This window comes from Megalops cyprinoides, chromosome 2, assembly GCF_013368585.1.
Source record: "Megalops cyprinoides isolate fMegCyp1 chromosome 2, fMegCyp1.pri, whole genome shotgun sequence".
NCBI classification, from domain to species: domain Eukaryota; kingdom Metazoa; phylum Chordata; class Actinopteri; order Elopiformes; family Megalopidae; genus Megalops; species Megalops cyprinoides.
The window spans coordinates 15,151,613-15,168,378 of record NC_050584.1 but is presented as its reverse complement, the minus strand read 5'-3'; the positions used below and the strand labels follow the sequence as shown (position 1 = coordinate 15,168,378).

At 41.2% G+C, this 16,766-nt stretch overlaps 1 protein-coding gene across 3 annotated transcripts in view; it reads right to left on the bottom strand.

Moving 5' to 3' along the window:
- The window catches only part of ctnnd2a (catenin (cadherin-associated protein), delta 2a), a 271,850-nt gene that overhangs the window by 142,766 nt on the left and 112,318 nt on the right, over positions 1–16,766 (bottom strand). For all 3 annotated transcript variants that reach the window (XM_036520857.1, XM_036520856.1, XM_036520858.1), the window contains 3 exons: positions 5,308–5,342; positions 4,204–4,320; positions 2,372–2,544 (listed from right to left, as the gene is read on the bottom strand). In XM_036520857.1, coding sequence (XP_036376750.1) covers positions 2,372–2,544; positions 4,204–4,320; positions 5,308–5,342 — 325 coding nt within the window. The remainder of the gene's footprint in view (positions 1–2,371; positions 2,545–4,203; positions 4,321–5,307; positions 5,343–16,766) is intronic.

Genomic DNA, 16,766 nt, shown 5'->3' with positions numbered 1-16,766 from the left:
GCAGTGATGACGGCGCTCCATGGTTTCACTTTTGCAACAGCTTGCAAAGTGCTTATGTATGATTTCAGTGAGCTGTACCCTGACTGGGCTACGCTGGCTAAAACTGCCTGTGTTCTGCCCGTGTCAAGCGTGCCAGCAGAGAGGGGCTTCTCTCTGCAGAATCGAATTAAGACGGCGCTGCAAAGTCGTCTGGAAGAGGAGAGGGTGACGTGGCTTATGTGCATTGCAAGCTGCAAAGACACATTGGACATGTTTGATTTCAAGTCGGCAGCAGAGGACTTTGCCTCAATGAAAAAAAGGAGAAAATAAAATGTTACCTGGTACCTGGTATATATATATAACCTGCAAATTGATCATGTAGAGGTGCCTGACAGTGCCAGTGCTTGGAGGCTGAACAAACCTGCAGTGTGAATGTGTTGCGTACGTTTTGGCATAGGGCTGCACAGCACTTCGATGCCTAGATAAATGTTCCTAATCTTGAGTCAATACCGTATTATCATTTTGCAGAGGAAAACAAACATGATTCTCTGTGATTACAATGAAGCATTGTTTCCACCGCTCCTCATTTGAGAACCCCGTGAAACTGGATTAATCTTATTTCAAACGGATTATGCTATTTTTTAACATACATTTAGCATATTGCGTGACCGCAATTTGAGTGTATCTTTTGGGCTTCCTAAGCACCTTTCATAAAGATTTCAACACGCGCCGAGCTTCCTCTGGTGACATCACATCTAGTTATTGAAGGCATTTAAATTAGCCTTGACAACCAACCAACATGGTCTCAGAGCTAACTGAACACTAAGTCAGAGGGACTGTCTGAAGAGACACACGTAGACATCGATTTAAATCCTACTACATTAATCCTCTATTATTCATATGATGCACAGTTCGGCATAAGTTGAACGTGTCAGTTATTTGCTGTGGACCATACCAATCACAACGCCTTTCGTGAAATACGTCAATGTTTCCCTTTATCTGCAGCAAGATGACTGCAAATCAAAGCATGCACAGACACAACAGTTACATGCAAATAAGGGATTTTTTAAAAAAGACCCAAAACCTGTGTGTATGTATGTGTGTGCATATAAGGATATATATGTGCATTTGCATGTATGAGTGGTGCTTTTTCATCTGATGGCTTGAGAACCTACTTGATTCCCTGGAGTGCCAGGCTTTTGTTTAGTGGGCTAGTCCAGACCTCACAATGGAACCAGACAGGACAATTTCCATTCCACCTCACTTTGCAGAGAACAATTCAGGACTGACTGGGATATCTGTATCCAGAAATTGTTACCAGGTGCCAGCTATGGATAAATGATTTATGAAACAAGGGGTCTGTGGCATAAATATCCCTGCAAAAGAGCACCTTTCTGATGCACTATGTTACATAAAACAACCCTCAACTAGCCTGCCCTCTTCAGAATGCATTTCAGAGACTCATCTCGACAGGCTAAAACACTACGCCACCATTGCTAGCAAAAAGCACACATAAGTAATGGAGAGATACTGCAGGAACAGGGAGAGGGGGATGGGAAAGGAATGTGACTTAACATTGTAATGTGTGAGAGACGCGACAAAAAATGTTTTCATTTAGGGAGAATCCCATCTATTTCAAAGTCTCCTGCTATGGGAAATGAACATCTTTGCATAGCAGTACCAACTTACACTTATATCATGCACACATAGATAAATGAGCCATAAGCCAAGAGTATGGTTGGCATTCCTAATGAACTTGGTCAAGGAGTATTTTTCAACTGCCTGAAAAGAAATAGCAAACATTTGTAGTTTCTACCATATTGTCCTGCAGTAGTAAATGTAACCAAAGAAAGGCAAATTTGCAGGTAGATGTTCCTGGTTGGTTGTGAAATGAAGAATATCCTTGGGGCCCATCTAAAGACGATTCCAAGGAAATTAGCTGGATCAGGTAAATGCTGCAGAACTACATCCAATCTCCCACACACACCAAAGAGCAACAAAAGACTTGAATCTTCTGATAGAAGCTTCATCGCTGGAGCCTTGATCTAATTACCTATCTCAAAAAAAGAATAAAAATAACATTCCCAAGCAATCTGGTTAATGCAATGAAATAGTCATACATTAAGTTCCTGACTACCTCTCCATAGCAATTAAATAAATGATGCCCCTGGCTGCAATTCGCTGTTCCTAATAATGTCTTTGAAGCGCGCTTGTGAAAATAAAAACAGATATTGAAAGTTAAGAGGTGCTTTCATTTTACCGGCGGCTGCATCTCCAAAGCCGGCTCCAGCCCCACAGCTCTTGCTGTAGCAGCAGGCTGCAGGTCTACCCGGACTGCGCGCAGCGCGATGCCAACAGAGAGAGAGAGAGAGAGAAAAAACCCAGCACCTACCTGGTTGTAGCTGTGAACGGCACCTCCGACCTGGCCGCTGCGCGTCGGGGGCTGGGACGTCGACGAATCACTCAGGGCGAGGGTCTGGTTACTATGGTAGCTGGCTGAGTACTGGAAAGACCCTTCTGGATTGGAATTGAGCTGCAGAGTGCTCTGGGATAGGAGGCTCGGTCCTGTGTTGAAAGCAATTTAGAGCAGGCAGTGATGCAGACCTCAGTGAAGCAGAAGAGGCATACATAATTTATCAGGAGGAGCTGGGAGTTACTGAGCACACGTGCTCGGAGCTGTCAAAACGAGGCCAGCCATAAAGGTAATCAGGAGGCGCTCGTTTTGTGCCTGGGAACTGAAGGGCCATTTTGGCAGTGCACGGATGGTGTCAGCACTTTTTAATTTGTCAAGTGCCAGGTCAAAATTAATGTAACTTTCAGAGAGAACATGTTTGGACTATCAGTTTGCTCTGTACAAATAGCTCCACACCGAAAAATACTGTGTGAGCAATGATTGCTTTTCTCACAACATTCACTTCAAAGCATACTGAGTGATTTGTAAGCTTTTCCCATCTGTGGAAACATAGCCCTGCAGAATGCATTACATAAATCTTCCCATTGCCCCACAATCTTAAAATAAAACCAAAGGACACTGATTGGATAACAGAATACCTACATACAATGGAGGTATTAAATGAGGCCCCTGTAGCCATGTGACCTGCCCAATGACATCATGGCTGTTAAAATTCAGTTCTCAGATCCAGTCTGTGAAATCCCCATCCTTCAGCTGAACCACACACCTCTCCCTGCATTTACACCATCATAGACAATGTTCTGGGAACAAGGACATAATTTTCACATTTGCAGGGAGGTATTGTCAATCTGACTGGAAAAGAAGCCCTCAGCAATCATGCATAAACTATCCATGCTAAATATAACTTAACAGAGTTTATGAAAGATGATTTAGCAAATGCAACATTCTGTCAAGTAATAAGAGAATGTGATATTATTATTCAGAAGGAGACAACAAACAGGGGATCTCCTTTTTCAGTGTATTCACTGTAGTCTGGCTCCATTAACTTCATATTTGTTTTACAGATTTTGCCCTTTGGTTTTTTTTTACCACCATACAGACACAACTGTTTTAACTTTTTGTAAGCTCCTTAAAAAAGTGTTGGTTTTTTCCTTATTTGGGTCAGTTGTTTTCTCTTTTAAAATTAGGGTTTTTGTAGGATTCAAAGTGTTTGTCAAGTGATGTCTGTTATGATACATTATTGAGACTGAGTGTATCCATGTGGTCCACGTCCATTTACAAGAGAGATGGCAGTGTAATTTATATTTTACACTTATATCAACATTTACACGTATGTACTTACATTGGAGACCATTGGATATGAGCGTTGATGCATTTTTAGGGTAAAACATCCCTTGCATAATGAATTATTCAAAGGGATGCTTCATTAGATATCTGCCCAAGAAAGGGATGAAAACATTTTATAGACCATTTGTGGTGTGTTGCTTCAGCCTTGAGTTTAACTAAGCTTGCACTTAAGAGACATAATCCCATCACAGCTGTACCATGGACTGACTCCTCATATATTAAACATGGACAGGTGGTGGCTTTATTTTTTTGTGGTTGTTAGGTCCATGACCTCGACTATGTCTTAGTGGAAACTAAATATTTCATTCAGCAGTTATTTTTACAATGCTGTAGGTGAGTATTTGCAACACTGCAGTATAACTGTGCTGGATATCACCACACCACAAATGTAGCTTGTTTGAACAATTTTGACAATTTTTACACAAATTTCACATTTCCTCTGTACAATGTATAGAGGTCCTTACTTTCACCTGCAGAGTATTCCTGTGGGTCGAGTATCCCGGATTCTTGGAGAGACCTGATGCAGGAGTCCACAAGCTCCAGGCCAGTAGTCAGTTCTTCCTCTATGTCCTTCTGTCCGTCTGTGAAAGGAACAGGGGGGCATGGAAAGATTAGTAACTCCTCCTCTACTGAAGGGTTCCCCACAGGTGTGGCAATGTGGTAGTGTGGCAAGGTTTTCTGAGGCTAGTGCAGAGAGGGAGGAGCAGTCTGTTACAGACTGTCGCTGTCGCTCCAGATATATCTAACTTTGCTTGGCTTTGCCTCCTCAAACACTGACACCCTCCTCCCATCCGTGGTCTACACTGCCAAGGGATCAGGCCTTACACAAGAGCTTTAAGACAAAGGATTACCCTCTCGACTGACACCTGCAACAACGAAGGGCACTTAAGCTCGGACACTGCTTGACCTCAGGAAGCGTAGCACACTGACACATAGAGCCAATGCAAAAACTGCATCCCTTCGTGCTGTGTTTCCCAAACCCCTGCTGGAGGACCGCTTGTCCTGCATGTTTTAAGATCTCTCCCTGCTCCAACACAGCTGATTCAAGAGAGGGTTGGGAAACGCTGCCTTAGTGTATTCCTACATGATTGAGAGTTGTTGCTTGTTAGAATTTATCTTAAGAAGGATGGATTCTGTATAGTTGCAGTAGAAAGGCTACTGTGCAGGTTATCTGAGGCTGTGCTGTAGTAACACATCTGACGGTCATGACTAGGTAACCTTCATATGTTTCATCTACCACTTTATCTATCCTGAGAAAATTCAGGATTAGCTAAATAGTTTCAGATCTTTTAGCGTACAACAAGTGTGATCTATTTTTAGCATACAATTATTCTGTCCTTAAGTGACATCATATAATTTACAATGCAGTTCTAACAAATAACCAACGTTGTAATCCACGAAAAGGTAAATTCCCTGAGATTAATGACAAAAAGAACAGTGTGGATCAACCTCAGCATCAGCATGCTGTGCCTAATGTCTGTCAGCATGCAATCGCACATGTACACCATCATATACATCTATCATTATGTTCATATTAGAAAAAAGGCAGAGAAATGAAAAAAAAATACCTTGGGTATTCCAGCGAAACTGTTCTTCTGCTGAACTGCAAGAAACAAACAGAAGCATTCTTTGTTAAAAAGATCAGAGATAAGAATAACACCCATTGCCCTATTAAGACATCTCCATTTCCACTATTTCCAAACAATCACTATCATGTTTATCATAATCATTTTCATAATCAACAAAAGCAAAAGCGGTTAAGATTACTGCATGTGCAAAACACATGTGTTTGTTTTTCAACACACTCTGGATGCTTTGTGAAGACTCGACTACACAAGACTGGACAATCTGCACCATGAAGACCTTAAGTGTATCTGAAGGGTTTAAAGACATAGGATGTGTGCACTACAGCGGGACACATCTGCACCCAAGGACCCCTGTGACCACAGTGGGGAGAGGATCTTTGAAAACCCTCTGAAACCTATCAAAAGGCTTTCACTCACAAAACCATTCATTCTTTTCATTGTAAAATGTATCTGGTCCTCTCACGCTTTGGTATTGGTGAAAGTAGATCAACAGTACAATGGTTTAAATTCCTTCAATGCACCAAAGGATTATATGTGTTGTTGTACCGTATCAAATGGAAATCACACAGTGCTGTGGCCAGGATGCCTCTTTGTGTTATAGAATATTGAACAAGATGCCATTCTGTTACCAGGATCCTCAACCCATCTCTGTACAAAGGGGTGTAAGGAAAGATTCAGTAGCTCCATTTTATTCAATAGTTGGGATCTTTTCGCTATACGCATAAGGTCCAGTGTCAGTGATCACTGATCCAGTACTGCTGAACAAACATCCCTTTCTTTCAAGACAGCTTATTTTTCAGGCACAAAAATACCCAATGCAAATGAGAAATTCATTAGTTTACCAGAAAAGCCCATCCGAATAGAAACAAAACAAAAGCCACGTCAGTCTTAATCTGTCTTATTACTGTCAAATCTAGAGCACCATAAAATACCCACACATTTATTCTGTAATTAAATATGAAGCACTTCTACTTCTTGCAATGGGTTGTAAGAAGAGACGAGAGAGATGATCAAGTGTGTGAAGCTGGTCATGAATAGAAAGAGGGACTGGCATTTTTTTATAGGGCAGGTCAGGACGCATAAAGTAGAGTAACATTTCACAAATTGCCCCAGGACACACATGAAAAAAAAAAAGATTTCACATCCAGGACACAAAGAAACACAAATATCGAGTAGAAATAAACTGGAAATGATTCCGGAGCGGAATACTGAATTTGCCTACTTATGATCGATGCAACAATACTTGTCATGCGCCACTGAAAGCTCTATGCTATCAGCCACCTAAATGGTCCTGCACCACCTCTGGCCACGCGGCAGCTGCTGAATCACCCCAATGCCTCCATTGATTTGCCTCCACAGAGAGAACGTGGAGATTCACATTATAGGTCTGTCTCTTCTTACTCCAGGGTGACAAATTGCGGGAGTAAACAAAACATCACATGTTAATACAGCTCCCATTCATCACGCATTCTTTATGGGACAACGAAGACTTTAGCGACACAGCCGACCCTGCTTGGTGAGCTCAGCGGACGCCCCCGGAGGAGGATTCTGGGTAGGCTCTATGTGTGTGACCGGGTCTTTCCCCTGCTGGAGGATGAACGATGCGGTGCTCTACGATAACAGCCGTTGTGTACAGGCCTACCTCCACCAACACCAGCTTCATTCCTCATTGTCAGGAGAATATTATTTATTTATTTTACTGTTCACCTGAGCCCGATTAAATATCACGTCAAGGGAAGCCAAAAAAAAAAAAAAAAAAGAGGGGGAAAGATGGGCGGACTTGAATGACATTGGAGTGACAGCGGATATTTACAGCACACAGCCTCTTTCAAGGACAGGGATGTGAGCAATAAAAAGGACTGAGAGATGAATAGAAAAATCCTGTATATGCAGGTCAGTCCTGAGTGTTATATGTCAACAAGGCTAAAGGCAGGGCAGACGGCAGCTTCTACAGAGCTCTTCCATGACCACATCTGTTTTGTATACCACCATCAGGGGCATACCACAGCAGAACACCTCTTGAACATACATATCAGTATGTGCAATAGAAATCCTTATCTGTGGCATTGGGATTACAGCCCATACAGAAGTGCTTAATTTAATTAGAATTCTGATTGAAGTCATGTAAGAGATAATGAGCTCTGGTACACTGGTCATGGCTGCAAATGGGAATGGCTTCTGTTTGTGCAGAAGATTATCCCAACACTTTGTATACACAAACAATCAAGGATAATCTAGAGTAAACTTGGATGTCATTAGTAGATTTCCTCAACTGCATAAAGAGGACTCTCAGTTCTGGAACCATCACAAAATATGTTTTCAGATAAACAGTCCAACTTCAGAGCAGTCAGCTGGAAATCAGCGTGTTCCATATGAGCAGTGTGGTGTTGTGACAGTGTGCAAAAATGTATGAAACACAGCTGTTATGAGCACATATGGCCTAGACTGCCAAAAGGCCAGAATGCAGTCACTGACTGAATTTATCTACTCCTCTCCACCTTATACTGGAAATGTCCCCATGCTGAAATCATGCCTGTGTCACATCCAGGTGGTTGTTTATGCCCAGTTATTTGGACACAAACTCCCCTTCATCTGAATGGAAATGTCCTTCTTTTCAGTATTTTTTTTCTTTCTTTTAAATTTCCCTCTCCCTCTTCTAGTTGGGGTACTCTTATTTTCACTGCCAATGGCACAGCAACTTACTGAGTCATCCCAATCCTCACAAGCAGTGGCTCAGCTGAAACATTGACATATATTTCTTTTTGTGATTTTTTTATGGTTTGGATGTAAAATGTTCTCAGCAATTACAGAAATAGATCACACAAAGAACACCAGATGACAGAAATAAAAGAGACGCTCAATTAAATTACAACAGAGGTACCTACTGAATGACAGTGCTCTAGTAAAATAAAACAACACCCACTGTACTGATGAGAGCTGTAACAGATCTCTATCTCTTTCTGATATCAGAAGGGAACTGCATCTCTATAACCCCTTTTAACACAAGACTAAGCCTCACAGAAGGATAAAACAAATGCAAACTAAAACATTTATGAACTATTATTTATCATTACATGGAAACAACAATAAATGCAGCCAATATAGGAGTCTATTGCAACACAAAATAAGACCCATTTTAAAATCACAGAATGCATCAGTGTAGACCTTATGCTGGCTGGCTGTTTGAAGTGCTACTTGTCACACCTACAAGACGTCAGTAACATAAAACAGGGCTGAAAGAAGCAAACAGGAAAACTAGCAACACAGATACTTAAATGAACTAGTCACTGTCTAAAAGGACATTAAACTTGATCTACTTTGTCTGCTTCTGAGGTGGATTGCAACCTGTGGACAAGGTCATTGAAGTACTTGCACAGCCATGTGTAGGAATTCAGAATTACTGGACACATTAAGCCATTTATTTGTAATTGTGAACAGCAAGTGTAAGCTCATTCTAGTGTACATGTACAATTTAAACAAATTTCTTGAAACAGAATCAAAATCCTTCATGAATGTAAATAAGTTTGGATTCAAACTACACTGAAATCAATAGAAACACTGGGCATTTTTTCTCACTCACAATACCTAATGACTTTTTTTCCTTCCAGTGAACTTGCCAATAAGAGACTGCTTCACTGCATTCTGGAGAACTCATTTTGAGGTACAGGCTAGAGAACAAACGCTGTCACTCACGCCTTAGGTGAAATTAACTTTGGTGGACTTTCTCCACAGCGGGTGATTAGAGGGGGCTTATCTTACATGCAGAGCATGTCTTGTTAATTTGCCATCTTACGCACAGTCAATGGAGTTGGAAACTGCAGCACCAGAAAAGTCAAGAGATGACAATGAGACAGCATTGAGTGGGTACTGCGCCCCCTACTTAGCGGAAGAGTGGAGAGCCAGCATATAGAGTTCCCAGGGCTTTGTCTCACAATTCCACCACTTCATACTGTGGGAATAGAAAGGCTAGCTTTGAAAACGCTCTCCTAAAGAAACCTGGAACAGTCACTCTAGTGTGTGCTTAAAAAAAAAAAAACATTCACTAGACACTGAGTCCTTTCTACGCAATTCAACCAGGAGTTAGAGCACAGGTCCAAAGTAATATTTAGAGTCCCTGCCATCTCTAGTTTCGGGCACAGTGAGTTCCTGACACTACAAAAGCTCCCTGTCAAAACGAAAGGCCCGATAATATGACTGCTGCAAGATAAGAACATAGCCTCGCCACTGCTTTGTCGACTTAGTGCACATTACACAATGTATAAAGAGAGTTTTATAAGCAAGCTTTATAATTTGAAATCATAATATTGCATACCACTACCCTCTCAGTCAATTCCCATTTGTTATATATATATATATATATATATATATATATATATATATATAATATTTTGTCTATATTCCTATTTTAAGTTACCAAATTCAGTGGCTGAATTCAGTGGCTGTGTTCCAACAGGCCAAGTTTTTTGTAACTGTGATAACTTTCCTTTTATAGGTGAAAAAGATTGCACAATCAGCCAGAGAGAGAGAGAAGAGAGAGAGAGAGAGAGAGAGAGATAGAGAGAGTGTTCATTTAATGCTATGGATGTACAGACTACTATATGCGGTCTATGAATTCATCTATAAAACTTTTAAAAATCTAATAATGAAACTATTTTGCCTCTCTTTTCATTCAATTTGTATAACTGGTGAATTTATTGAATGTCATTTCATTGTTGATTTTAACTATAGCCTACTGAAGGAATTATATGATTTAAACATAAAATATGCCATGAAAAAGGCCCTGCAGTGACTTTTGCAGCCTTACAGCATAAACTTTAGATTTGAACACTGTGTAAAAGTATTGTGGACTCAGGAATGAAAGAACATAAGAACTCTCCAAACAAACACAAAAGTAACACCTAACATCTGTGCTGTAGTGGACTCATTATACTCAGGCAGGGATTTTATAATATGAGAGACTATTCAATACCATTGAAACAAAATATGCTGTGCTGAAGAGGAGCCAAAGGAGCTACTGCCAAAGGAGCAACTGGAAAAAGGTAAAACCCTTCATTTTAGAAGACCTGATGATTGACAGATAATATGTGAAATTTAATATGGAGCAATAAGGATCAATACTTCTGATTTACTGTTACATAGAGATTATGCATATGTTTGAATATTATTATTCAAATAAGGGATATCAGTCTTGACCATAGGTAAATCAATGAATAAGCTTCCTGCAATGTGAGAGCCACTACCCCATGTAATGAATGAGTTTTCACTGCCTTTATTTCCTTGTGCAGCGTCTGTCTGCCACAGATTCCACCTTTCAGAACCACTGGAAAGGAGAGAAGGAAATAGACATCAGACATGCAGAATGAAAAAAAAAACAAAGGAAAAGAAGATGAACAGCATGCCCAGCAGTTTTTTTCTCCTGTCAAGATAGGATGAGGATGAGAAATTATTTTTTAATTGTTGTGCTTGAAATGAAAAGGAGAGCAGCATGTTAATGGGCCTCTGCCCAGCAGGTGACTTCCACATTGTTGCTTAACATGATGGAGGACCTCCCTCTGTGTCAAGCAGACCCCACCCACCACATATATCCATGCACCCTGCTTTCCCCTGGTCCTCCTCTGATGCTGAGTGCTCATTCTTCTGCACCTCCGGTCCATGTTTTGCTTCCTGCTCCGGCTTTGTAACAGGAGGCAAACACGAGAGACTCCCCGAGCTGACGTCTTCATATTCCCCAGCTTCCTCTCTGACTTATTTGTACCTGCGCCTTGTCTTCCTGTCTCCGTGATAGAGCTGGCAGATAATCCTGTGTAAGCGTGCTAAGGGAGTGTCTTTTCGGAGAGACGGTCTCGCTGCAGGGACGAGACAGCGCACCGCACAGCACCTCCCCGCCCCTCTTGGATCCCTCTCTCTCCGTGTGCGCGTGTGACTCTCGTGATGCGGCTGCCGTCCACCTCCCAATTCCAGGGGATCAAACGTTAATTTTAGGGATGTAAAATCGGATCTGTTCAGGATGCGTCACTATATTCCCTAGAGAGGACTTTCATTAGATTTTTGTTTTTTTCCATGCAGAACTCTTTTTCTTGTCTTTATGTAAGGCCATAACATTAAGCTCAGCATCACTATCAAAATCCAGAAAATAGCAGGACCCCTGGCTCTAATACAGTGTAGCAAAGCTACACATATGCTGCAAAGACATGATATCCTATGGATCAGAGCGGCATCAGCAGCAAACTGGCATATTACACGCTGTGCGGAGCCAGAGCTGGGCTCTGATATTTGCATCGGGTCTCAGCCTGCGACACCATTGTGCTTGTACAGTGGACTCGCTGCAGACCCGCACCTCCCTGCAGTGTGAGCCCTAATGAGTCCCAGGAGAAGTTGTAAGCACCAATTGAGGGCAGTCCCCAAGTGCTGACTGGGGATGGATGGCTTGGCAATTACCCAGACCGTCGCACCATGTACGCCATATCCCTCCCCCTCTTTATGCTGGAGTGAGTCGAGGCACGACATTTCATTAAAAATGGGACCGTTTATAGACAGGGGATCATCAGAAAAATTAACGCCCCTTTGCTCGAGGACATAAGGCCATGGTTTCAAACTATAAAGTACAAGAAAACCCATTTGCAGCCTGACCTCTAGAAAAGAATAAAATGAAATTAAAAAAAAAAATTCTACCTACACTTGTCGATTCATTCCTGCACAAGCACACTGTTTCAAGGCTTTATTTTCAGCACAGAAAACAAGTATTATATTATTAACAACTGACATAAGTCATAGTTGACTGTCTATAGAATGTACAGCACAGCAAAGCACAAGCAATCAAACAGACAAAGCAGTTGGATGTCCTTCACAAAACTGAAATCAATGTAGAAAGCCACTAATACACAAAACCATTTACTATACCAACATAACACACAATAAAAACATCCTATGTAGTACAAACCATGGCAGAGAACAAAAAGTACCACTATTAAGTGCACCACATCATCAACAGACACATCAGGGCAACACTAAGTATTGTGTTTTTATTAAAGCTCTCAAATGAAGGACCTGGGGCCCAGAACTACAGTAGTTTGCACCCACAGATACCTAGGATAAAGTAAGCATGGTTCACAGCCCAATAACCTGAACATACTACCCTGAAACAGCTTATGACATGCTGTCAGGTGAAACCCTGATGGGATGAGGCAGAGATGAAGACTAAGGAATAAATGACATGAATGTGTGGAACAGTGGCCAAAGGCAACATTTACACCTCTTATGGTACTGGTTAGAAAAAGCTGCTCATAATTGGACCCTGCACACATCACTGCATACAGATGCATGCACAGGCTCTCTCGGTTGTTTTCGGTGCATCCAATTTGTACTTACTATTACTAGCTGAACTTAAGGAGTTCCAGTGACAGTATTGAAGGGACTAAAGTTTCAGTGTAAAGAATAAAGAGTACACAATTGTGGTTACTGTCAATGAAGTATTGTTGACATTTTAACAAACACGCAATTCATTTCAAGATTCCAAATTAAACTCAACGCATCATTTTGCATTCAGATTTTTAATCTTAAAGATAATGATGTGAGCCATGGAAAAAAAAAAATGCAGCATCATTGTTGTAACACCTTAGGTTGAATTTATCATTTTGGGCTTGCTGGTGAAGATAATAATTAAAATGCAAATCTTTTCCTGGTCACTCATTCATCAAACAACTTTCCTAGGAGGCTATTGTCACAGTGTTATAAGTTTGCAATTGTGTGAATACCAAGCATTAGACGTGTCCTTAGAGAGTGTATTGGAGATCATTTGTACACAAACAAATGAACTGTCACATCCTGCATGAAAGGATCATTTGTCTCTTTTCCAATATATTTATCTTTTGAGGTAATACAAACAACAGAAAAGTCCAACTTCTCAGTATGTATTTGCTTAGGAAACAAACAATTTCCCAGGGCAGCGTGTCTTTAACATGTATTGAATCAGCTTATATGCAGCCGCATTATTACTGAAACATAACAAGTCAGTACCTCGCTAAACTTGAGATCCTCTTCACATGAGTTAAGCTACGTCTCCCCACTCCACACTGCTGCCTTGTCCTTAATGACCCATTTTAAAAATAAATGGCATGACTGGCTTAAAATATTGATGTTTACCAGATGTCTCTATAGTGGAATTCAGTGAAGGTACTAAACTTGAAGAAGTTGTGGTTAAGTTCTGGAACTATAAAGCTTAGCATAAGATCATTCCCCCGCAGAGGGATACTGCCTCAGAGCATTTTATATTTCCATCACAAGAATGTTAAGTGTCTCTTATAATTCCTCCCTTTAAATAATAATCATATGAAACACTTTCAGTCAGCCCTACTTGTCACTACAAGACATTACATCCAACATTATTCTCATTACTCCAGTTCTGCAGTCACTACGGTTATAGTTCTGCTCGCTGACTTCAAAATGTTGAAGAGCAAGAAAGCAATGTTTATATTGCAATGCAATAATTTACACTGTCTAAATTACAATGTTAAATTTCATTTGTGCTCATGTCACTGTGAACTGTTTAACTAAATGAACTTATAAAATGTTGCAAGTAGGCAAGGTTTTCTGAGCTTTAATGTAACCAGAATGATTTTTCTACCCATAGTTAAGGACATTAACAGAAAAATTAGCTAACCACACACTCAAGACTTCAAGGAAAATGACACGGGAAAAATGGTATGCAATGCCACAACAATATACTGTACGCAACCTTCTGCTCCAATAAACCAGTGCTGCACACCAGTAATTATTCACTGACAGTTAAGTGTGCTTGCAACTGATGTGCAAATCGTGTGCACTGACAAATGAGTCATCATTTATATAGCAGGAATGAGTGGAGGCTGCCAGGGCATGCGTGCATGTGCATATGTAATGAATAACAGGAGAGCATGAGAGCCTGCTGACCTGGGTCTTGGTATCGATGGTATCGCTTGTTTTGCTGTGGGAACAGGGAGGATCAAGTTTCAAAACCTGATGGTCACCACTGTAAGTGTGTTTGTGTGTGTGTGTGTGTGTGTGTGTGTGTGCGCGCACAGCATGTTTACAGGTGTAGCTTCAAAGGGAAACGTGCAATTAACAGTGGAACCACCATAAGCAGGTCGGCCTGCCAGCCTCGGAATGCTGTGCAGCTGTGATTTCATTAGATGCTGCGAACAACAGACTTTGAAACTATCACTCCAGAACTTCAGACTCCTCTGATTCTTTCAGACTCCTTTTTCATTTGGGAAAAAAACACCTTTGCTGTAGGTAACTTCAGGTTATGAAAACTCAAAAACAGAAAAGGCAGAACTTAGCAGATCCAGGGATTTCTGCACTAATATAGCCTAATATAGCCTGAGTGCATCAGCATGGGTTATACAGTACATTTCCCAAAAGGAGAACTCAAATTAGCATAACAGCTATTGGCTTTGGACATGGCTGTGCCTTGGGATTCCAGATATGCCACATTAGGCTTTCATGCACCATGTCTTTAAGCATCTAATGATATTTTACAGCCTATTAGGTTGCTTTAGTCTGTGATATAAGCCTTCATAACAACTTTCATTCAAAAATAGGAGCAAGTCTGCAGAAGAGGCAACTAACCATGCTTGCTTCTCTGGCTGGAAATTAAATGTACTTTTGTTCAGAAAAATTACAGTCCATATTTGATGAATATTTGTGCTTTTGTCCCTTATTATTCATGACTGTCACACAAAGCAGCACTGTAGCTCCTATTCATCAGGGGGATGACAGCTTGTCATCATGATGCTGTCCTGTCAATCAAAATTTTTAGTCAGCTTTTATGTAACCGGGAGCAAAACAAAGAGCATGCAAATGAGGTTGTGCAACTGATTGCAAGTGATAAGTGGGAGAGGCGATGGCTCTTTGTGTACGAATGGCCTGTTTCCACCCAGAATGTGGATGTTTTCTTTGAATGGTGGCATACGTCCGTGTAATAGTCAACTCACTGTGCCTCCTGATTGACAGCACAGCTATAAATGTACTTTCTTGGGAAACTTTTTTCAATCTGAACTGAATCTTAACTCAGGCTTGAAGACTAGCTGAGGCCATGCAGCAAAAGCAAAAAAAAGTTACTACTCCTGTAAACAAACTGGGCACAGATGGCCATTAAACAGCCAAAGATTTCATCTTCACAAAAAAGGTGCTATGCTGCATAACAAATTCATCAAGCTAAGATGTCAGATGTAGTTGGGTGCTATAAAAAGTGATGCACTTCTATTTTCTGGACACCCAGAAGTGTGAACATTTGGTCTTTTTGTAAGCAGTCTGAGTGATTGCTTTGCCTGTCGTCTTTCCTGTAATGTGTGAATTTAGGCTGGCTATAATTAAATAGCAACCACAAAATGTGTAAGAAATAGCCTTCAGGGAAGCCGTCCAGAATCCACTGCTGTGGAAATTCTCAAACACCACAGCCAGCAGCAAAAATCCTTGTTTTATTGTGTTTACAAACCACTCCAGGTTGATTTCGATGTTTAATTTCCAATCAATTCTGTTTTTGTACACATTCTGCCATGCGCCTACTTGCATTCTGTGTGCTGCACAACAGCACGAGCTGAGTTCTATTTTGAACAGCAGCTCTTTAATTTAAACAAGAAAAAATTACAGGAAAAATATTTACTCTTGACCACCATAATTATCATTTTGAAAACAAGTTGACACAAAACAACATAACTTTATGCTGTAACAAATGAAGCTGTACATTTTTTAAGCTTAGATTTTACATGCATATTCACATCTGTCCAAACATATGTCCCTTTTGCCCACAACATGACATAGCCCTGACTCAACATCTGCGTCACTGCACAAAAATGGCCAGGCTGAAGTAAACCTCCACCAGCGGTGGCCAAATGTGATCAGAGAGACCATGTGACATGTTGAGCTATTTTGTTTTTCCAAAGCTGCATAGCGGCACTGTTCCATGTGTCTGTATTCCCCTGGCATGACGGGCCAGATCTTCAGCCTACACAAAGGTGCTGCATGACTGAGTGTCCTTCATCTGTCTTTACCGGATCCGTCGAGGACACACGCTTCGGTCCTGTCAGCTCCTGGGCTGCTCACGTGGAACGCTCACTCCCAATACGTCCTTCCTCCATTATGTGTGTGCCTTCCTTAACAGCTCCAGCCGTGCACCAGAGGCTGCAGGCGGAGGCTGCCGCGGAATCATTTTAAACAGGCTTACCTACCCCCACCCCTTCTACTCGCAGGCTCTTATCACCACATGGGAATAAACAACAGCGCACACTGGCACATCCTGAACACTGTGAATGCCCCTAATGCTGCACAGAGAAAGAAACCTCCCGTAGAACGAAAGGATCTTTTTTTTTTTTTTTGGAAAAGCAGATATAATAGGTTGGGGTATTACAATCGGGTATTTATAAGGTTCACCTGGATTTGGTTTTGTCCACATTAGGATGTTT